Source organism: Mixophyes fleayi, chromosome 11, assembly GCF_038048845.1.
Source record: "Mixophyes fleayi isolate aMixFle1 chromosome 11, aMixFle1.hap1, whole genome shotgun sequence".
Classification (NCBI taxonomy): domain Eukaryota; kingdom Metazoa; phylum Chordata; class Amphibia; order Anura; family Limnodynastidae; genus Mixophyes; species Mixophyes fleayi.
In genome coordinates, this window is record NC_134412.1 from 11,852,597 (window position 1) to 11,877,536 (window position 24,940).

Sequence of the window (24,940 nt, forward strand, 5' to 3'; positions counted from 1 at the left end):
CAATGACCCTGAAATCTGACTGGGTTTTATGCAGTAAATTTACCACTCACTTAAATGGTGCACAGTGTCATCCAAAAGATTAGACAGTTTTATATTCTAATGACATTTGTTTAGCTGTGTTAACTTAAAGGTGCTGTATTACTTATTACTTATGCAAGTATTTTATTTTAAGTTTTTATTTTTTTCAAATATCTAGGGATACATATCTATTATTGTCATTGAACATATTTTGCTTAAGCAGGTGTGTTTGCAAAAAAATGAATGGTTGGAAAAAAAATATAAGGAATATATTCAAAGCAACTAAATAATCTATATAAGACATTATAAATGTGGTGTTCTTACACTAGTAATTCAGTACTGATAACATGTGATGCCAGAACAGACATTCTCTGCACGAGTGATATGTCCATAGCTCTATGACAGAAAGACTTCCTGATGAAGCCTGAGAAGTGTATGAAATGTTATGAAAAGTGTTCCAGAGACCTTGCTGATTATTGTACTTTTGAGTAGATTGCTAAGCAATTCACCCAGCTGGATTTGGATTTTATATTTTATACTGGATTTCACACTATTGTGAATGTTTTATGTTGTAGAAATAAAGTATGCTTGTTGGGATTAAAGAGGAGGTTTTTCAAGGTGATTATTCTTATAATGGAGTCACACTATGGTCTAGATTTACTAAGCTGCGGGTTTGAAAAAGTGGGGACGTTGCCTATGGCAACCAATCAGATTCCAGCTGTCATTTTGTAGAAAGTACTAAATAAATGAAAGCTAGAATCCGATTGGTTACTATAGGCAACATCCCCACTTTCTCAAACCCGCAGTTTAGTAAATATACCCCTATGTATCTATATATTTTTATTCTTCCGCACTTAATTTGAGGTAAGCCACCAGTACGGATTATTTCCATCATCTGGAGCTAATTGTCACAGCTCACTCTCATATATTATATGTTATCAGATTCACCAATACCATTAAGATGTAAATGTTGTTTTATCGTTTGCACTATGTCTGCTTTTAACTATCTCTTCACATGTTCCTTTTCTCTGGGAATTGGTTGGGAAAAGATATTACACTTTCTCAAGGAAATAATTTAACAAAGGTGAAAACATAAGCGTCTTTTTATCTATTTGCTATCTCTCGTTTGTCCTGAATCTGCACTAATGGGCAGCAAGGTGGCTAAGTGGTTAGCACTTCTGCCTTACAGCACTGGGGTCATGAGTTCAATTCCCGACCATGGTCTTATCTGTGAGGAGCTTGTATGTTCTTCTCGTGTTTACGTGGGTTTCCTCCCACAGTCCAAAACATACTGGTAGGTTAATTGGCTGCTAGCAAATTGACCCTAGTCTGTGTGTGTTAAGGTATTTAGACTTAAGCCCCAATGGGGCAGGGACTGATATGAGTGAGTTCTCTGTGGAATTAGTGGCGCTATATAAATGAATGGTGAGGATGATGATGATAATGATGATGAAGAATGGAACATTCAAACTCAGTAAGAGAACTGAAACAGCACCATATCTCTACAAGTGAGAAGTTTGATATGCTTTTATGCAGTTTAAGAGCCTAAAAGTGGATCGTCTTCAAATTTCTACTCTGCTGACTTGCAGTATGTCTGAGCTGTCCATGTAATTTGGGATTGGATATTAGTATATGGGCATAGACTCAAGCCACAATTAAAGATTGTTCCTATAGCAACTTTTGGAATACTGAGTTCCCTTCTTGGCATTTCCTGTGTTGTAATTGTAGAGTTGCACAATTGTACGTGTTGTCAGCAGAAGGTCTTGGTTGTTGTTTTCTGTCTATTATAAAGAGTTATATGTTGAACTTGGATTTTCATTATTCAAATAAACCACAGACAACTGCAGAAGTGTTTGGCATGAGCTAAGTGAGTTTTAAAAATTCACTTTAAAAGTTCCACAATGAATCGCACTGTGGTTCTCCCTGGCATTCCTTGGGCAGTAGGTGTAAGTATAATACTTGTAAGTGAAAAAAGGTTAAGTAATGACAATATACTGGCAGCCATCATCATCATCATTATTATTATTATTTATTTATATAGCGCCACTACATTGACGGCATGGACATGCTAAGATTTGTAGAGCTAAAAGCACGCACATTCCAATTTTAAATGTCTTTTAATAAAAATAAACACTTTAAAAAAGCCTTAATTTAGCTGTTCATCAATATTCTAAATGCGTTTAAATTCCACATATTTTCTATACACATTTCTAGCACATCCAGCCTTTGGGATCAACAAATTAAATGCCTTCCAAGAGGCGTAATTGGACATGTGACTGTGTCTAACTTGACTTCATCTTCAGGGAGCGTGCTAATCTTATGTGTTTATGTCCTACTTTAGTCTACCTGGGCTCGCTCAACTTCAAGCTACTCAAAACCTAAAATTCTGGAGCATTGTACTGCGTATGTGCAGTGGAGTAAAACGGACATTTGCAAAGAAACTACTTACAAGCTGAAAGCCTGGGCTGGGACAGCAAAATATATTTTTGGCCAACAATATTTGCAGAACCTGATAATCACTCTAAGATCAATTTACAAACACATGAATGTATGACCCAAAATGTGTGCTCTGTTTACGGATATGACCTTGTTAACCTAGAAGTAGCTTTAAGTGATGGACGGCTGAACATATATTTGTAAATGTGTGTAATTAAGACTTCTATTTTTTTTCTATAAATAGGAGTCAGTTTTATTTTTAATTAGTCTTCTTTAAGTGGTCAACAGCAGTGTGAGATTTTGCCTGCTTCCTTTCTATTTCGAGCACCTGTTATTACTTAGAAATTCGTTGATCAAATACCCATTTGCGTAATGTAATCACCCTGAACAGAATCTTCCTTAAGCCTCTCTGGTGAGATTACTTGAAATATTCTTTTTTCCCTGTCTCAATTGCAGAATGGTTTCATAGTCAATGAAATCACATGTGTATCTTGTTGTTTCCTGTTCCTGTTCTGTTTCCTCATTGGTTGAAGTTTCTGTCTATGCCCAAAAAAAAAAATGTACTTTTTAAATATGTGCAGATATTATTTACTTACTGACATACGACGTATATCTTTTTCTACTACACTGATCTGCATTGCTTTAAAGATTCATTTCTCTATTGAAATTTTCTTAATAAATAAATTGACCACATGAATTTTTTTTTCCAATTGTATTGTTTATTATTGCTTGTATCACATGAGCAGTATAATGTAATGTTATTGGAATTCATACAACTCTAGTCCTTATTAGAGCAAATATCCAATGTTATTTACTGCACATAAGTATTTATAGCTAATGTAAATATTACAGAAAAGTATACAAATAGTGTTCATTATGGGGGAAATGTCCCTTTTATATGCTTTCCTCACCCCTTTGCTCATGTACCAAAAGAAGTAATAAAATACATAAACATTTTTCAAATGCACATTAATTGAAATAAAGACTCCCCAACACTCTTTCAACACTATCTTACATATAAATAACAATCTTCTTTTCTTCCCTCTTGAGCATTTATAGCCCAAATGGGAATATAATTTTTTTTCTTCTTAATTTTTGCTTGATCTGTAGTCCAAATAAGCGAAAACAATCCCCATAGAAAATGCCATATCTAGATAGTAAGCAATTTACCAATACTGTAATACTGTAAGCACTGCATATTTAATAATACAAATGTGTAAGATAATCCAAAGAAACACTGCAACTAACACATTATTTAAAATTTTAGAAACTAGTGCATTTATCATAAAATACATTACTAACTCCTAATTTCAAGAAAAGCATCTAAAATATCCCAGTTTTTTCAGGGGGAATAGTACTCAAAATATTTGCATTGTGACCATCTAGATGAATAGTACCATATCTTATACTAGTATTGTGAAAAATATATCCTCTATGCAAGTGCTTAAAAGGTAAAAATAACTATTTGACATTGGAATTGTTACGGTAATTTCCCATTAAAAAATATGTGTCTCTGTAGATATCAGTGTATGAATGTTTCCATAGATGTTGTTTTTCTGTCGTCTTCGGTTCTTCAAAAGAAAATATAGTATAAGTGTTAGATCTTTCAAGCAAACATAAAGAAATTCATAGCAAGTTAGTAGTACACTCTTACAATAAATATAAACAGAATCTGCATAAATTCCAATGAGTAAAACCAAGTCCAAAACTTCACCAATGTTGTCTGCACTCAAAACAGGGTCCAATTTAAGAACGATAGTCTTTAGAGAGAATATGTATAATTGGATTTATCAAAATGCGTGATAGAGTGTATTTTTGTCATTCTGTCATCTTATATACCAACAATTTTTTTTATTCTAATCCTTTTGCTTTGTCTAAATGTTTTTTTCTAAATAATCAATAGGTTTTGATTTATAAGATCAATAGTATAGCCTCTTTCTATAAACCTAGTAAAAAAAATTTACTTGTTGAAACATTTTATTATTACTGCAATTAAATCTAAGACAGCAACATTGAAAATCTGCAATGTTTTAGTAATTATTAAGTCTAAAAACTATTTTTTGGGCAGAATTTAAATGTATATTTAAGATTAAAACCATAGATTCTATCTGTTTACCTAATAATAATATTATTAATAATAATAATAATTATAATAATAATAATAATAATAATATTTGTATTAATTTTAAATGGAGGATATAAGGTTTATTTAAATATATTTTAACTTTCTCCCAACCTCCAATATATAAATTTTCAACACTTGGGGCAACAATTGTCCCCATTGCAGTTCCTTCTAATACTGGCATTCACCAGTTGAACTCTACAAAACCTAACAATCCCTACTTTAATAGATTAAACTTTTTTGGAGATAAGGATATACCGCGAAATTGCACATCTTTGTATTCAGGGGTGTATGCACCTAAATATGATTTGTAACATAATTTGTTTAGGGATATACAGTATATATATATTGCATCAACAACACATGTTCTATTTTCCAAGCACCACTGCTTTGATTTTGTTATTGCCCTCTACACCAAATTCCAACTGACAAAATGTGTTGGCTTGTGGCTTCACGTAACATGTTCCAGAATGAGGCATGAATGCATGTTACTTCTTTCAGCTGTGAGTGATATAGGAACCTGTGTGAGCTAAAATCCAAAACAAATGCATCCTTCAGATAAGCACTGTTCATGTATATTAATATATGGCATTAACATTTGTGTGCTGATTTTAATAAAAAAAAATTAATTCACTATTTGATGCCCCCTTCTCTTCCTCTCCTAAAATATTTATATATAACATTTCTAAAAACTGAGCTGCGAGCAAAAACCAGCGTTAAAGATTACCGTATTAACGGTAATAATGTGCACTATTACTATATTACTGGTAGTAATGAGCACTATTACCGTAATATTGGTAATATTGCTCAGGCCATGTTAGTTTCGACAGTAACGAGGTCAATTGAATTCCCCACGTGGATCTTTAAATCAGATGCCTTCCTTAATGAATCAGGCCCTTTGCATTTAATATTTTATTATAATACAGTTTGAAATATCCTTTCTTATGTTTACATAAGCTATAAAGCTAAAGAGTAGTGCTAAAAAACAAAATATACAGCTAATGATACTAATTCAATTATTAGATCATGCCATCTCATACCTGATAAATAGGTTCTGTTCTTTCAAGCTCATTGTGTCCATTTCCTAAAAAATATACCACATTACCTGACAGACAAAATATAATTTTTAAGAAAAATCTCAAGTTCAAGTTCGAAGTTGTTTGTGTAAGTAAGGCCTAGTATACATGGTTAACTTAAAGAGTATTTTACATTTCTTCTCTTAAGCTATTAAATACAATTTGAAGCTGCTAGTCCAAAAAATAATGAAAGCAAATAGACACCGTTTGTTTTACATCATGGCAATTTCGACATTGTCTGCAGCGTTCAGAAGGGTTAATGCTCGGTAAAAATGCATTAGAATTCTATGTGAATTCTCATTGAGTACACAGTACACTATGCTGCAGGGATGTATTAATGAACATGTATTTATTATTATTATTATTATTATTATTATTATTTTTACAATTATGTACAAAGTACAAGATTTATCCATGCTGTAACTAACATTGTTTTTCATTACCCGTGTGCATGATTAGTTAGGCAGTTTGGAAGGTAATTAGAACTGAGGGTTAGAGTAAGCCTGAGGGAAATTAAAAGCTGAGGTTTGTGTGCTTAACTTGTTTGGACCTCACTAAGGGTTAACAAAACAACAAAACAAAGGAAAGTTTGGGTATGCCCAATGTGAGTGTCATGAGGGGCAGACTCAAGCTATAAAGTTCTGGGGAGGAGTCATCTAGCTCTTTTAGATCCAGGAAAATCTGCCCTCCCGTTTCCTGGATATGAAGATTACTGTTGGATCTGGAGCTCACCTTTCTTCTGGTATTAACTTTTGTAGGGGAAGTGCTCCCACGTATTAGGTTGGGTTCTGGTGCAGACACAATGGTGTGTGAAGCTCTATGGTGCACAAGCTCTCTGCATAGGGTCATGGCCCTGCGGCTGATTCAGACTTTGGTTTTGCAGGAGAACACTGTACAGTCAACGGGTAAGGTTGGTGGGGAGCACATTACTTGTAGTGAGAGATTTGGAACCTGTTCCCTTTGAAGTGTTGGCTTAGGTTTGGTGCAAATACCACCACTGGGGGCTGGCTTGTGTCTGTGTTATACCTAGCCAAGTAGGGTTCGGGTTCTGGAATGCCTGGGATTAGTGTACCCATTTAAAGATAAATGACAAGGGTGCACTCAGGTAAAATGGTGTACAAGTATTGATGTCCAGTGGGTAAGTGACGCATGTTGGGACATCCGGGTTGGCAATGGGCCTGTGTCGATCTGCTTACAATGTTCTCCCTCCACCATATAGTGCATTTATTGGGTTAAATAAATAGCTTTCTTTGTTAACAAGTTTGGTGTGTTGTCCTAATTATATGATAAGTGTTAAGGATAAAATTAAGGGTTTATAGTTATGTCATTAACCATTAAGCATTTTACTCCCTCTCAGATAGGGTTCACCCCTCCTAATTAAAACTCTCCTGTTTTTCTAAAAGCCCTAAAATGATTATCCACTCCTATCCCTCAGAAAATCTCCTTTATTTGATTTTGGACCGGTACCATATAAAACACACAGTGGAAATCATTTCCAAATCTCAAAATCAAAGTACATGCCTTGCTTTGGGCAAGTGGGCCTAGATTTCTGCCATGGTGAATCTAAGCTGTCCGCTATAGCACCAATGGTTAGGGGGCACCTATAACAATAAATAATTGACATGATGTGTTTTTAATGAAACTGCAGCAGCCCACAATAAGGGATAGCCGATGACATAGATGTGTAAATCTAATATCAAATCAGGTGCTGAAAACTAAGGTGCAAGTTTGTCCTAATCAAGCTCCGAAAATTAAAGCTTGATACTGGTTTGGCTGTTCCTCACCCAGTTTTACACCACCTACACAACTGTTTCTGTTTCAATTAAGGACTCTGTTTCAACCTACATATGAAAATGATGATTATTGTCACCTGTTTGGTATAATTGGTTAATCATACACCTGACTATACAATACAATATCCCTGACTTTGTGCAAGTGTACCTAGAAGAATTGATGCTATTTTGAAGGCAAAGAATGGTCACTCCAAATATTCATTTGATTTAGATTTCTCTTTTGTTCATTCACTTTGCATTTTGTTAATTGATAAAAAATAAACTATTAACGGAAAGCATTCTTACTTGCAGCATTTTTTCCACCCTTGCTTAAAATTTTTGCACAGTATTATGTATAAATATATATTTAATATATATATATTATATATCTAACATAAGTTTTTGGAGTATTTTATTGAATTAAAGCTTTTTAAAATCTTGTGGGTCCCGTTGCTCGAGGTCTCCTTGCAATAGTGTAAACCAGCCCAGTCTGTCTAGTGCTTGGGCCAGTTGAGGATTTGGAGATCTTGCCCATTTTTTGTCACTTAATTAGTAATTTACATTAAACACTACCAGCTGTGAAAAATCAGGATCGGCACTGGGGCCAGGAGGGTTAGTTTCTAAAATCAATCAAATCAATAAGAAAATTTTTGCTCCTTTATTTTACACTTTGACAGAGAAATGCATTTCAAGGTTAAGAGGGGGATTCAGCAATCTAATAAAAAGTTCACATACAATGTGACAAGTTATGTAAATAGTCATGTATACTCACTATTGTGTATTAATATAAATAAAGCTAAGTATAGGAGATTGGATTTGGCAACAAAGCTTACACTTTTTTATAGTGCACTTTCTGCCTCTCTGCATATAAAGGCATCCTTTTGCTGTGGGAAAACTGTACCCAAGTGCGAAGACGAGGCTGTTTGATATCAAGTGGGTGGGTTATAAAGGTGTACTGGTGTAAAACCAGCTGTCTTGTAGGGTGCATTGGATACGCTTCATAAATGACCTCTAGTGTATTAGTAAACGCACATTATTCGACTCTCAGGTTCTCAGTGGACTCAAATTACACTATACAGACATGAGAGATCTTTTTCCAGTACACATATGGGATGTCTGATTCAGAAAGTTCTGAAAACAGGAAAGGATAAAAAAAAATGTTGCTGCTATTAAGTGATTCAATCATATACAGCCCTGAACACCACATGTTCCTTCCTGTAGTTACAATGAGGAACACTGCTATTATAAATTTAAAAAAATAATGAAGTAGGGAGTGTCAGGGGCAATGTGGACAAGGTTTATTTTTAAATGTAAATTAGTAAGATTCCAGAGATATGTGCATCAAAGTACAGGAAACCCCACATTCAAAATACTCCATTTAATAGATCCAATATCTTTATTATATTCATTCCTTCTACTGAGTTCTTTCTAGCTTGATGGAACAGCAAGGTACTGTGTAAAATAGTAGGGGGTAGATTTGCTAAACTGTGGGTTTGAAAAAGCTTAGATGTTACCTATAGCAACCAATCAGATTCTAGTTGTCATTTATTTAGTACATTCTACAAAATGACAGCTAGAATCTGATTGGTTGCTATAGGCAACATCTCCACTTTTTCAAACCCGCAGTTTAGTAAATATACCCCCTTAGGGTTTGATATCCCTTAAATATATACATCTATACAATGTTCATCCTAATCCATTGTACAAGTGTATAGAAGAATAAACCTACAAAATATACAAGAATAAACAAAATAGGCAAAATATAATTTTGGACAGGATTTAAAAATATATTTCATCTCCCCTGAGCACTCCTCTCCATAATGTAAGATATCTGGAATAATATTGCCAGAATTTAAGTCTTAAGAGAACCTCGACATCAAGATTTAGATTTCAACCTTAACCTCGTGCTAATGTGAAGGATAGATTTGTTTTCCCTGGAAAGATCTGTATTTTGTTCAATTTAACCTCTTGCGTGAAAAGGACGAGTGAGACTCAACTTCTGCAGAACCCCCTAAATTGCCGAGGTCGAGTTCCACTTCTTTTCTCCAAAAAGGGGTTAGGAATCCCCACAGATCACTTCCTACCGTGATCTGTGGGTTGTCCGATTCTGTTAATCAATTAAAGTCTTTGGGAAATGTCAAGGATTGGGAAGGCTCTTGTGGAGCCTCTGTATCCCTATCCCTGGCACTTAGAAAGCTGGGAGTACCCTTGTTTGTGAAAAGTCTCCTCTTTCAGATGTTACCCCTGTTTGTTTACTGTCTGCTGGTCATTAAATGAGCCCAAAAGTGGTCATCACAGGGGCGGGAAATGCCTCAGTGGTGAAGCGGGTTAAAGAATCTAGATACTGGTAAAATAAAAAAATAATGTATGAATGTAAAAGCAGATTTAATTAAATAAGAGAAGACGTATTGAGTTGATTAAAATACATCAATATTTACCTAACTGTCTTTTCTTGATCTGCATCGTATGAAAATAAAAAAGTCCAAGTGAGACCAGAGACAGGGTAACGATTTTAGCAGCTACAATCCCAACAGTGAGTTGAGGATCCATATTGCTGCATTTCTCCAACATATTCTGCACTGCTGTATAATCGGAGAAAAAAAACAAATTCACCATGCAATGATTAATAAAACACTGTAAAAAAAAAACAATAACACAAAAGGCGAGATGGCTGAGCTTTCTAGAGCTTACAATTTTAACGGAAATTGACTTTGTGTTCAAACATGTTATAAGAACTGATCACCCGGTTAGTTTCTATTGAACTACAGAAGTATAATGTAATGAGAAACAGCAAATAAAATGGACAGGAGAATGTAATGTATTGTAAATGAAGAGGAAATAATTTGTGGATTACAGGTGTAGATGTAAGAGGATGAGGTTACCTACTACTAAGCTACAGGTGCTCAAACAAGGGCAATTCAGCTGCTTGGACCTATGTCAAGATTCCAAATCTGTCAGCTTTAACTACGATCGGCCAGTCAGCTTTTGGGCCAAATTGGATCTGATAGAGCACAATCAGAGCAGTTGGACAATAACAGCATACATAGTCAGATGCAGTCATCAACTATCTGCATTTACCAACCATCCCAAATGTCATCTGGTGTCTCCCCATTGGATGTATTTCAGCATTGGCTGTCTTTTTGGATCCACATATACTGTTATTTACAGACAGGTCTAAAACAGCATATCATAGGTATGGTAAAAGTCTTGAAGAGGGGAATAGGATGGGCAGCACATTGGCTTAGTTGTTAGCACTTTTGCCCCACAGCACTGGGGTCGTGAGTTTGATTCCCAACCATAGCTCTGTGTGAAGTTTGTATGTTCTCCTCATGTTTGCGTGGGTTTCCTCCCACACTCCAAAAACATACCAGTAGGTTAATTGGCTGCTGTTAAATTGCTATTGGTGTGTGAGTTTTGGTTTTGGATCTGTATTTTTTTTTAAATTGCTACAAAAATACTAAACTCACATAATTTGGCTCTTTTTATGTTCCTACATTATTATTAACCTCAATAGCATTAATATCCTGTAATTTCCAGTCAATTTTTGTCTAGTGACAATAACACTGCTACCCCTCCTGTTTCTGTGTGAGCAATGGCACTGAGCAATGTCACTGGAGAATGGAGAGTGACAAGAACACTGCTAGCCCTATTTCTGTGTGAGCAATGGCTCTGAATCTCCTGGGTAAGAAGATAGTCATGGAATCCAAATCCCTGATATCCGACAATGCAACGATGACGTTTTGCCTCAATTCAGATCCGACGATGCGCGGCAGTACCGAACTGCTCGGTTCGGTACTCAGATCTGCGATGTTTGGGTGGGCTCGGTTTTTGGAAAACCATGCTCAAGCAACTCTAATATAAATAAATAGATTATGATGTGTTGGGAAGAAACAAAGCTTAAGGTCATTGACAGAGTGACCTCCTGAGTGAATAACTTAGCATTCCATCAGATAGACCATTCTTTCCTTTAGTCCCTAGGATTCCCCATCACACAATTGTTTCAAGCTTGCCTTGATGTGTCACACTCATTAACATGTCACAAGTGATTTTATTAATGTAAATTAATAATTTTGTGGTGTTTACTTTTAAGATAGCTCTAGTAATGCTTTACAAATGACAATGCCTTTTGCCAGCACAAAGTTTGTGCATTCTTTACATGCCTTTAGTGACATTAAAATGTTGCCATTTTTTAATTACTTTTATGCAAGGTATTTCAGATCTATCAGATCTATAGCTGTGGCTATCTTCTCTGTAATCTGCTATTAGATCCAGGTAGATCTAATTGTATTAATGACAGGACAAATGCATGGCACTCTGTATTGTAAATTATTCTCCAAGTGAAGAAATCCCAGATGACTTAATCATGTTGTTAACGGGTTTCCTAGTAACTGCAGCCACTGAAAACGTGATGGGTTATCATTTTGGCATTGAGCACCTGGGCCTGATTTAGATTTGGGGGTAACAGTCCATTTGTGACATATATAGAAATATATTTTTCTGCACTGTACATGGTCCACAAAATTCAACTGTATAACTGTATAACATACGCTGCACTTTTACCCCCTGAGCCTGGAGAGGTGGATGGCATAGGCAAACCGAGGGGGGGGGGGGGGGTCCTAGTGCCTGGAAACCCCCCTCCAAGCCTGGGGCACTGTATAAATAAGGTGGCTGGACCCTGCCCCCGCTTCACACGGCTTTGCTTGAAAAGGGAGAAATGCATGCACCTAACAGTAGTGCATGCAGCATTGCCCATTTATATTATGGGGATAGGAAGAGTTGGAGAGCAGCCGAGCACTGTCTAATATTATAGCCACGCCCCCATGCATGTTGGTCACACCCATTGGTGGCGTGGTGTGAAAACCCCCCTCTACAAATCCTGCATTTGCCCCTGGATGGGGTGTGCATGCAGAGCCACTGTTTTATACAGGAATATATGTATTTTGGGACTTTTTTGTTTCCTTATTGATTTCACGATTATGATTTCTTGATGCTTCAATGTTGTATTGAGGTCAAGCTGTTAATTAAAGTCCTGCATCTGCATTGAGACATATACAGTATGTTCTTATTTGTGGTATATGTAATTAGTTTTTCTTGGATTACATAGTCGGGGTTACAGCTATCAGACTATTTCGATCGCTCTAACTGTTGATGGCTTTATTGTCGACGGAGAAATGTACCCTGCCCCTCTAAGCATAGAGAGGAGCAAGTGGCAGATACATATATGTCTGCATACAGACTTATAGATACATTTTTTTATGTGCATTTAACGCTCAGAAATTGGACTTGCGTCCAACAGTTCATGAGCCCCACAATGACATTCACAGATGATGTCACTTTCAAATGAAAGCATAAATAGCTAAAACAATACATTTCAAAAGGTAAATAAAGTAATACTATAAGTTATACCTGGTATGCTGTTGAATTGGATACGTTTTTCATGGAACCCATGTTTGTTCCATGCTAAGCATCTGTAAACATCTGCCTCTGAGGGTGTTATGTTTACCAGTGACCACATCAATCCTTGAACAATCATGTTGTTTGAGTCTACATCAATGTCTTCCTTTATCCAGCTCACAACAGCAGCTGGTTCACCATCCACAGTGCAGTTTAGGGTCAGAGATTCGTCTTCATTTATAGGCCGTCTTGCTTCAAGTGTTTTACCTACAAGCATATTAAATAGCTGATTAAATAAAGAATATTATAATAATAATAATAATAGAGACTAGAATAACATACTAATAGAAATGAGATACACATTTCAGACACCCATTTGGTTTGAATAGCTCATACATAAAAGATTTTAATAACTCGTCCCTCCCCTAGCTGGAGCCCCCAGAAAAGCAGATGCAGTTCCTCTTACAGTCTCGGATGGAAACCTGGGGAGGGATATGAGCAGGAGGACAAATTACCAGCAGCAATAAGGATATTGTAGCTTACGATTGGACTTACCACTCCACTCCCCCCATGGTGCTAGCCCAGAAGCTCCTATACTCAGTCCTCAAGAGCTACCATCAGTTTATGTTTTCAGAATTTCTTTAATCATGTACAGTTGAGCTAATCGGAAATCCTAAAATCATGACCTGTTTTTAGCTCTTGAGGACTGTGTTTGAGCACTTCTGTGCTAGCATATGGAGAGGCTACACAGACAACACAGAGATACCAGATTATGATCCACGAACAAGGTCAATACCACAGCAGAGGTCATTAAGAGATGAACAATAAAGTCCCAAAACAGATATCAGAAGCAGGATAGAAAACAGTTGTCAAAGTTGAAAGCCAAGGTAAGGACAGACAGAACCTATCACGGGTAGCTAATAAATAACAGTCCTTGTCTATATAGACCATTAGACATGTTGGCACTCTACAGTACACTGTTTTAAAACATTAATTTATGCCTGAGCAGCACTTTTAAGTAGTCCTGTGGTTGGGAAGCAGTTAAACACATGTGTTTACACCTAGCATCATATTGTTGATACATCATATTGAATGTATTTAATTTAGTTCTTTTCTGACTGATGATTAAATCTATTTCCTATTATTTTACATTTAAGTAACAGGTCAAAAATGATTATATCTATATATAAGCAATATATCACCATACCTTGAGATGGCAAAATGATAACATCCGGCTTTCTAGGTGGATCTGTAATAAAACAACATTGGTGAAAAATTTCATTTTCATGTTAGTCTGTTATTTTTATATTTATATGACAGCTACAATATGGTATAAATAATAAAATAAAGCACACACATGTTAAAAATTAAGTTCAAATTCACATAAAATCCCTCTTTAGTAGAGCCATGTTGGCCAATATCTTAATAATTGATTTATAGTAAGTTATGTATAGTTCATTCCCTTGGAAAGAGTTCCCCTGGTCAAGCTGTTTGTATAAAATTTGGAATGTATTTACTTTTTTGTATATTCTGATTAGCACTTTGAAATCTGCAAAGCTCCGTTCAGAACATACAGGCTTAAATATCTACAAAACATCTACTGATACTGATCTATTGATATCTAATTACTCAACTCCTTCTCTTACAGTTCAGAGATTTTCTAGAGACACCAACTCTGCCATCAGTATGTTAATTTTCCCAAATCCTAACATACTTACTGCATTTTTGACATTTGGGGAATGAGGTTATATACTGGGAGATCGCTAATTCCACTTTAAGGGGCAGATTCAATTTGACGCAAGGTGACGCGATGTGTATCAGGGGTCTGTTCTGTTCTTACATGTTCTCATTTTCCCTTGCGTCTCATAGAGATGCACAGAAAAATGAGCTGAGATTGCTAAGCACAATAGCCAGCAATATGCACTTCTGAACATCGAGGAGAAGTTCAGGGACATTATGCGCTGAACTGAATCTACCTCCAAGTCTAAATACAAGGATTTTAGTATTGTAGATAAACAAAACAGGATTTGCTGTTGGTACATTTTGTGAAAGTAGTAGCGATGGTCGGAGAGCCACACGGCCAGAGAAATATCTCATCTCTTCATATCTAGCGTAGCAAACAGAGTTTGAAAAGGATCATATTACCTGCAACTGGTAGAAATGTTGAGGATCAACTTACATTAAATCATTATAACATTTGTGTGCTAAACATATGTTGGGTTCCTGTATGACTTGATAATTCCCTTTACCCCACCTATCTTCGCCTCACAATAATCATTTTACCATATTTTAAATGTCTGGTGATCCCAAATTAACTGTAAAAGTTGGAAAGTTGACAGCCTACATTGTACAGTTATAGCGAGACTTCTGCTCATTCTTCCAAATTCATTCTGTGCTAAGCAATAATATGTATCAGTATTGCTAGCTGTTATGTGGGATAGACCGAGCTCCAGCACTTGTCCAATTGCACTGTTGAGAACATTATCTTCTCCCTTCATCCAGGTCACTTTAGATACCGGGTTACTATCAACTGAGCAGCTCAATCTCAGTGAGAGTCCTTCCAACACTTCCAGAGATTCTGTTTGCTGTATTCTTCTTCCTAGAAAACCACACACAAAAAATTATATATATATATATATATATACATAGTTGTCTACTCTCCCAGAATGTCCAGGAGACTCACAAATTTCTGGGAGTTTTCCTGGACTCCTGGGAGAGCAGAGCAACTTCCCGCATCCTGCCTGTTTCATTAGTGAAGCACGTGGGGTGAGGTTTAGCCTCACAATTCACGGTGAATTATGTCATCAATGCCCCGACTCCTGCTGTAATAGCCTTTAACTACAGATACAACAGTGGTAATCTCACATTAACCAGTTAGGTAACCAGACAAATTGTGAGATCAAATTCCATTCACTTATCATTTTCTATACCGCCACTTCTAAATTTTCGCTTCGACCACTGGGGAAAACCGTGGCTCCATCTTTATGTTCATCTGAATGGTATAGGGGAGTTGTAAATGTTAGCCAGGAGGATTATGAGGGGAATATAGGACAGGGGAATGAATGAATGCATGGTGTGAGGAAGCGTGCAGGAAAATATATGTATATAATTCTGATCAGATTGTACATAACCTAGACAAATTTAAAAATGACTTTTCTAAAATTATACTGTCACATTATAAAGATACCATAGAGAAATACTGGACAGGGAAAGTTAGACAAAATAAATATCTCATTTAAAAATCACATGCTATAATAAACTATATAACTGGGGTCATGACTTCAATTCCCGACCATGGCCTTATCTGTGTGGAGTTTGTATGTTCTCCCCATGTTTGCATCACCCGTTTCCTCCCACACTCCAAAAACATACTATTAGGTCAATTGGCTGCTATCAAAATTGACCTTGGTCTCTGTCTGTCTGTGAGTATGTTAGGAAATTTAGACTGTAAGCTCCAATGGGGCATGGACTGATGTGAATGAGTTCTCTGTACAGCGCTGCAGAATCAGTGGCGCTATATAAATAAATGGTGATGATGATGATAACTAGTAATTAAAATAATTGGTGATATGAATGTATTAATGTACTTCAGACATAACAGTGCATATACTTGTAAAATTAATAATACCCGATTGTACAAGTGACATTACACATTGTCATGTATGATGTATCTAACGTAGGACATCACAAGGCCACAAAATATCCATGGAGATAGAAATTAGTTAAATATAAAGCAACCAACATTCCTGTGTTCTGTTTTAATTTAGCCTTTACCTTTAGGACCTCTTATTTTTATTATATAAATATATTATTACCATTAATCTCTCCTGTGATAATGACGGATGGAGGATCTGTAACACAAATAGAGACTATATTATAAAAATAGAAGTGTGTATTTATTAATTATGCACATTAATAACTGTTGGATATTGGTTTTATAAGATCAGTAATTTCAAAGTACATTTTTTTAAATTTCACTTCAGTATGAAAAACTTTTAGTTTTTGATACAACCCTTAAAATGTCATTATTTTTATTTTTTATGTAAAATAAATCAGAATAAAAAGATTGTGGTGAAAATACAATGAATAAAGACTAATGCAAAAACAGATAAAAAAAAAACAACCCACCAGATACAACTGATTCAACGGCTTTAAACAAACATCATATTCTTAATATCATATCTTCATTTAGATATTTAATTGATGAACCTATCTTTCCACTCTTGCACCTTATTTTATGGAGCCATATATTTTTTTAATACTGCAAGGTGCTTTTATTTGCAACATATATTTATTGAGGATGATGAAACGACCTGGTTGAACGCCATTTGAACACTCCCTGTGGAATGCAGGATATCTACAGTACAGATAGGATTAGTGGTTGAAGTGGACATGTGGAAGTAGCGGTATGGAAAATGGAATGGGAAAGTAAGTGAATGGAACTCAATAGTTTTACAGTGAAGGCAGTTGGAGAAGTGGCGGTATGATATACCCCGTATACACCCCCACTATCGTCATTGGATAGGATTCCAAAGTGAAATAGTTTTTATTTGCCGTTGTTGTAAATTTACTACAGTGAAGCAGCTATATGAAGTGTGTTTGTGTTTGTGTTGTTCGTTTTGTTAGTAAAACAGCTAAATTATGCCTTTTGTCTAGACATTAGGATTTATTGTGGTCATTATGAAGCAATGGTGCAACACAAGAGGCCTACAAAAGTCCTTGTGATATCACAAACCTGTAAATTGCAGTATCCCACGTACTGATTTCCAGCAGGCAATACCATTTTTGATCAGAGTACGTCTTCAAATATCAATGTGTTGTGATCAAACAAAATGTGAAGAATTAACTGGACAAGTAAAATAGTTTGCATGTGAGCAGATGTATATACGTACAGTGTATATTTAGGTCTATGGATTTCTGTGTAGAATTCATCACAGTTGGGAATTTCACTTCAGACATAAAAGTCACAAGAAAGAAAGAAATAATAATCTTTGAAAAATAATAACATTTGGAGTAAAATGTGATGCTGTCAACTCTTATGTGCTCTATGTATATTTTTCCCTTCCAATTTGCTATTTTAATTTATTATTTCTGCATTGTTAAGTTAATAATGACAACATGAAATTGAAAAACAAAAGCATAAAAAGACAGTTGTCTTGACGATTTTAGAATTCTCAGTAATTATTTGATAGTAAGATGATTAAAGGTGGAACTCCCACCTTCATATTATTTATTTTTTATCTTGAACATACTCTCCTACCACTAACTTTATTACACATTAATCGTTTCCCCCTAACTTCCTTCTGTGCTTTTCAGTCATGTCTTTATAACAGTTGAGCATTTCTTGAGTAGAGCTATTTAAAACTCCAGGACAAGGCAAATAACCAAATCTACTTATTATGGTCAGATAAAACTTTGTAGTGCCATCCCAACATGCACAAGGGGTTTTTTTTGGTTTAAGCCTGCAAAGTTTTTTTCTCTTGTCAAGATTGTATAGCTTGCCAATTAGGTATGAAAATGAGCAGCACGGTGGCGTAGTGGTTAGCACATCTGCCTTATAGCACTGGGGTCATGAGTTCAATTCCCGACCATGGCCTTATCTATAAGGAGTTTGTATGTTCTCCCCGTGTTTGCGTGGGTTTCCTCCGGGTGCTCCGGTTTCCTCCCACACTCCAAAAAACATACTGGTAGGTTAATTGGCTGCTAACAAATTGACCCTAGTCTGTGTGTCTGTCTATGTCTGTGTGTCTATGTCTGTGTGTCTCTGTCTGTGTGTGTGTGTGTGTGTATATTAGGGAATTTAGACTGTAAGCCCCAATGGGGCAGGGACTGATGTGAATGAGTTCTCTGTACAGCGCTGCGGAATTAGTGGCGCTATATAAATAAATGATGATGATGATGATGATGATGAACACCTTCGGCCTGAGTCATTAAGGAGAGCAAAGCAAAAAAAGGAGTAAGTTTGCTCCTGGACAAGCTATGTTACAATGCAAGGGGTGCAAATGAGTTTATTGTTTTGCACATAAGTTAAATACTGGCTGTTTTTTCATGTAACAAACAAATACTTGATAGCTTTTTTTTACGCTAAAATTTGAAGTTGATCCAGGGAATGCCCTACCCCAAATATAAATCTGTCCCCACACTTTAAATTTACCTCCCCCTCCAATGCAATATGGTTTTGCCCAGGTGCAAAGTTACTCCTTTTTAGGCTTTGCTTTTCTTAGTGACACAGGCCCCTTCAGTTTAAAAGTGAATAATTTGTGGAATAATATCAATAAGAATTTTACCAGCAATAATGACTTTGCAGTTTATTTTTGGAGTGTTGGCTTCAATACTTAGGAAAACAAGTATAGACTGGTAATAAAAAATGTGACAGCATATATTGAATATAGAAAACAGTTTATTAAGCCTTAGTGTTTCTAAACACTTTTTAGAGTTCTACAAAAACAATATCATTTGCTGGTTGCTCCCAGAAGAGAATCCCATGGCTGCGGTAGCTATCAGAGACACATCATATCCAGAAAGGTGCTTAGCCCCGAAAATTGGGCCATGAGGGATAAAGCTGAAGTCGATGTGTTGGAGAAGGTAGAATTGTGATGGATAAAGCTGAAGATGGTGAACAGGCAAACAAAACAAGAATCTTTGAAACACAAACAGAGAAGCGCCAATCCAAACTTTGCTAATGCAAAGCTGGGGAGGAGTGAGGGCTTCATAAATGTTGCACGTGGGTGAGATCTCTTGCTCCTGACTTTTGTGATCTCAAATGGTCTGTAGTGTTGCATAAGAGTGTTGCAGTTGTCAGTGTTGATGATGTACTGACAATTGTCCATGACTGGTATTCATTCCGTTCCCAGTATCCTATAGTGTTCCAATATCCCATACTATAAGCTTTCATGTGCATCCTCCATTGCTCATTGCATTGAGATATTTGATGCTACCCCTTCAGAAATCCATTGAGTGAGAGAACAATAGATATAAAGTAATTTGTTTTTTTATCCAGGTCTGTGTTTTGGTGGATCCTTTGTATAGGAAGTAATCATTGCTTAATTGATCTGTAAGTTGTTTCCCACACACTTACACAGAAAAGGATTTTCAATATTTATGTAGAGCCAAGACAATATGGCTATGACTAGTCATATATGGTTGGGAAAAAGGAGAGGTGTAATTTGAAGAAAGTATGTGTAACTGAATGTCCTTTAGCAGCTATTTAAATAAATAAAAAATATATATAATTTGCATTTAATTTTATCATGTAAAGGGGTGGGGTACAGTTTAACGGTGCAGAAAATTTCGACACCGAGGACACCTACAAGGTAAATCCGAATCTTGGGGTGAGCATATAGTATACCTGATTATATTTAGCATAAGTACCACACAGTATACACTATTTTAATTATTCCTTCCTTCCTTTTGTGTTCTAAAATAATGTGAAAGATAAGGCTGTAGTAAGATAAATCTTTGAATTTAAGGAAAGTCCAGATTCACACAACAAAGGGCTGAGGTTTTAATATATACAATATGTATAGTAACAATTAGTTTTACATAACACACTCTCGGTTCCAACTGCACTGGAATCCATACTGTCTAGAATATCCTATGGATGTACTCCTCCACTTCCTTAATGGCTGCTTGATTGCTATGGATACATTCGAGCTCCAAAACATTAAGAGCCTTCTGATCATTCCCTGCTCTTTATAGTGCAGCAATCCCAGTACTCCTGTGCCAGTAATAGGCGTAGTTACCATCTTCCTGTAATACACCTGCCTGTCATTGTATTTCATTTTAATTCTGGTTTTGACCCCTGCTTTGGACCCTGACCTCTCTAAATTGCTGACTGCCATGGCCATAGTCTTGAACCTTGACTATTCTCTGGATTGCTGCGTACCCTGCCCTTTGCTGTGGATGATGACTACTCTTTGGATTGCCACCTGACCTTTGTTGACAACTCTTTGGATCATTGCCAGGCTTGACCCATTGCTCTTATACAGGCTCAATGCATGTTCAGACCTTTTGGTGGACCCAAACTACTCCATGGAGGCTTTCTGACTCCCACACAGACACTGTGACCAGGGGGAAAGTTGGTACCAGCGAGCACCTTTCATTCTAAGGCAAAGGGAACTGCTTAAGGTGAAGACCATGACTAGCCTGTTTATAGGTAGGTTTAATCTGGGAAGTTTATCATCTAGCCTCACAATATGCTGAACTGTTTTGTAAAGGTTATCGCTTCCAAGTGGTGCCAGCCATTCTTTTATGTACAATTATATCAATGTTCTATATTAGTGGTTCCCACACAGTGCGCCGTGGCTCCTTGGGCTGCCGCGGCGATCTCCCAGGGGTGCCACAGCCTGAGCCAGTTGTAAGCAAGACGGGGGACTACTTGGTAATTATTTTGACTTAGAGGTGCTTGAAAAACATATGGAGAGCCTAATGGTGACTCGAATTGAGAAAATTTGGGATCCACTGTTCTATATAACAGTCATTTAACTAACCTGTCACAAGGACATATGTTGTGCTCCAATAATTCCATTTGACATTTTGGTTTTCACCATCTTCAAATCTGAAATAATAATGATGACTGTCTTCTTTCCTGATATTGGTTATTGTCAGTGTGCAGTCTCCGGTGTTTGGATCTCCTGTCATATTGAAGTTTTGTTTTTCCACATCAATGCCTTCAATATTAGAGGCTACAATCTTATTAGAACCATATATCTTCCAGTATCCTCTGGATTTTTTGAATGTTGTCTTACTGTCAGCGATGAAAGTACAATCGATGGTTACGCACATACCCTCCTCTACAATGACACGATCATTCTTCTGAATTGAATATTGATTTGTTTGCTGACATGTATCTGTGAAGAGAATTACTAAATGAATATTTATATACTGGCATGATAAACTAATAAAAAATATACAATATGCAATAGAAATATTTATAAGGGGACAAAGTCAGATAAATAAAGTATTATAGTATTTTCAGTGTAAGATATGTATAATGTTTACATAACTCACCTGCAGAAGGGTTTTGTTTACTACGAGAGTAGAGTAATAAATGGATCTTTCACCTTCCTAATTTATTTTTAACGACCCCACTTTCCTACACTTTGTAGGGCCTGATTCATTAAGGAAAGTTAAGTAAAAAATTGAGTAAGTTTTCTTACTCAAGTTTTCTGGACAAAACCATGTTGCAATGTAAGGGGTTAGTTTATTATTTTACTGATAAGGAAAATACTGGCTGTTTTTTCATGTAGCACACAAATACTTGATAGCTTATCCGTACACTGAAATTTAAAGTAGATCTAAGGCATGCCCTATCCCAACTATAAATATGTCTCCACATTTTAAATTTACCTCCCCCTCCAATGCAACATGGTTTTGCCCAGGTGCAAAGTTACTCCTTTTTATGCTTTGCTCTCCTTAATGACTCGGCAGCTTGAACCAACTTGATTTTAATTTATTTTCAAAATTCTTTCATATAATTTTTTGAGTAAACATACAGTACATTTTATCTTTCAGCACCTGACTTAATAGAATTTACTCTTGTGGCACTACATAACATTTAGTGAAGCACCACACCTCCTTTTGGGCTGCAAAACTAGTCATAGTCCTCTCAGACCGATTTCTATGACTCACATTTCTGCCAACATAATACATGACATCGATGGTAACACAAATTGGTGCATGCAGCATAGAACATGTTGGAGGTCATTTACAAACAGGAAAACTGCTGAGGGACAGACAAAATTCTCTATGTCTTGTTGTTCACCTACTTTTGTAAAAGTGATTTGTAGAAGAATTTTTTTTGCAGAGAAGCAAATCCTGATACCGTAAGTTGTCAGGTGTAGGACATAATAAGGGTATTATTTGTTAAGTGGGGGCTAGATGCATAAAGGAATAAAGAATACATATTTTCAGGAGGCACCTTCACAAATGAAAAGTGCAGGGAGACGAAACATGATTTTGCTTCACATGCCTCTATAAACGTATCCACTTCTGTGGAAACCTAGACACTTCAGCTAGTCCAGGTGCATGGCACTACCCAAGAAGATTTTGCCTTGCTCCTCAGCAATTTCACACTTGATAAACAAAAACCTGATGTTTTTACTACAGTATTATATGGTGGTGCTAATTGCACTTGCCTTTTACATATTTATTAGAATATATCACACTTACCTTTCCAGAGCAGGGACAGGATAATGATCACATGATACACCCACATGACGCAGCCTTCTTTTAGCCTCTTCCTGATACTCAGCTGAACATAGGGATTATCTTGTATGCAATCTTTGAATTCCTGGAAACATAGATTTTAAGAACTGAGAACATTCCTACACATGTATCAAATACTTGTCCATGCAGCCAATTAACCTACTAGTATGTTTTCGGAGTGTGGGAGGAAACTGGAGCACATCCACGCAAACACGGGGAGAACATGCAAACTCCACACAGATAAGGCCATGGTCGGGAATCAAACTCATGACCCCAGTGCTGTGAGGCAAAAGTGCTAACCACTAAGCCACCGTGCTGCCCAACAGCATTATGTGATGCTGAGGTTCTTCATGGCTAGTGTTCTCAGGGAAAGGTTGTGTCTGGAATCTCTCTTTGATCTTGAAGTCTTTTTTCTGGAATATCTACCAATACTCTTTGAAGAGTAGCATCGTTCAACCAATCCAAGCTCAGAGAAGAGTCAGTACAAGTGACTTTCCTTTGAGAATTTTTCAAAATTATCCACTCTTGATGAGATTTAATGATCTGGGCAGTGGTCCACCCCTCCCCAAGAGGTCAGCAGCAATTATATCTTATAGCACTATACTTAAGTAGGGTCAAATAAAAGTAAAAAAAGCACAATTAAAGAAAACATACTTTATTTGAACATAGAATATACTCTACACCACTTTCATGGAAAATAGCTTATTACAGTTATAAAAAGAAAAAAAAGTTTTGATCCTAACACAGTCAACATATTGACTGCACGTTAAGGCCATTTCATTATGCTGGCTCTCTATAAGTCACATGGTAGTTAGCCAGCCTAATCCTGGTTCCCACTGCACATGAAATTCCCAGGATTTGTTCACCCAAAATAGAAAAGTGACTTTAACAAGCAAACCAAAAAAACTCTATCTTTTAACCACATAATCTAGCTTCATTAGCTTCAGCAGTTGGACAACATTAATATAACAGATGCTCCTTTGCATAATTTTCATGACAATTGCAAATTGTTGCCATTTTTCTCCACCTATCACTAAATGCTGCAAGATCTAAGTTACTCTCATTGCTGCTAATCACAGAGATGGCAATTGTTTACTAAACTATACATCTAATAAGCCACGATGAGATGTGATAAGAAATTGTATTCCAAACTTGGATAAAAAGACCTCCATGTTTCACCGACTCACTAATTATTGACTTTCACGGCACGTTCCATCCTCGCACTAGTAATTCACACACACTGAAAGTTCCATTTTTTACGTTATGACTCCAACTGAAGGTCATTTTTGCCACATTATTTCCCCTTTTATTTTTTTGTTAGTAATCCTAGACCTACAGTCCCTATATTTCGTATTTAAATTGATATGTCCTTCCCTTTTCCACTCTCTACTTCCTCTTTTTACATGTTCTCCACTATTCATTTATATTTTCTGAAGTTTATTATTTTTTTTTTACTATTATTACGATATTTTTATTAATCTTAGATTGTAAAATATACCAAAAGATTTATAATTCACAGAGTCAATACATTTTATATTCAGGGCTGCTTTCATACAACAGTGGAAGTACAGCAGAGATCACATTAGTGGTCCCCCTAGCCATGATGGTAACATACAATTGTAGCAGGACAAACGCAATTTTACAAATCATGTTGCAAGGATGTCTTATATTTAGAATTAGAGGATATCAAAATTAAACATCTTTGAGGACTTGGGGAAGGTATAAAGCTTGAGCTGGATTGAGATGCACCTGTGTTGGTTTATCGGTATAGACTCCAAAAGTGCAAGGGTCAATGGGGGGTAGTGTAGTGAAGGAAGCAGTAGGTGGTGCATATTATGCAGTGTATGTTTTGCTGAATAAAAGCTCAGGCGCCACCTCCCACTCATCTGGAGAGGTAACACGGGGACCCACGGAAG

The 24,940-nt window shown here is 36.4% G+C and overlaps 1 protein-coding gene across 1 annotated transcript; it reads right to left on the reverse strand.

Moving 5' to 3' along the window:
• Nucleotides 1–3,794: 3,794 nt before the first annotated feature.
• Nucleotides 3,795–23,103, reverse strand: LOC142107462 (sialic acid-binding Ig-like lectin 13). Its single transcript, XM_075190898.1, has 10 exons — nucleotides 22,989–23,103; nucleotides 21,308–21,667; nucleotides 17,711–17,767; nucleotides 16,634–16,669; nucleotides 15,163–15,417; nucleotides 14,026–14,067; nucleotides 12,831–13,085; nucleotides 9,863–10,006; nucleotides 5,617–5,660; nucleotides 3,795–4,025 (listed from the first exon to the last, which is right to left on the reverse strand). The coding sequence occupies exons 1-10, from the start codon at nucleotides 23,032–23,034 to the stop codon at nucleotides 3,951–3,953; spliced, it is 1,314 nt and encodes a 437-aa protein (XP_075046999.1). The 5' UTR covers nucleotides 23,035–23,103; the 3' UTR covers nucleotides 3,795–3,950.
• Between the last annotated feature and the right edge of the window lie 1,837 nt (nucleotides 23,104–24,940).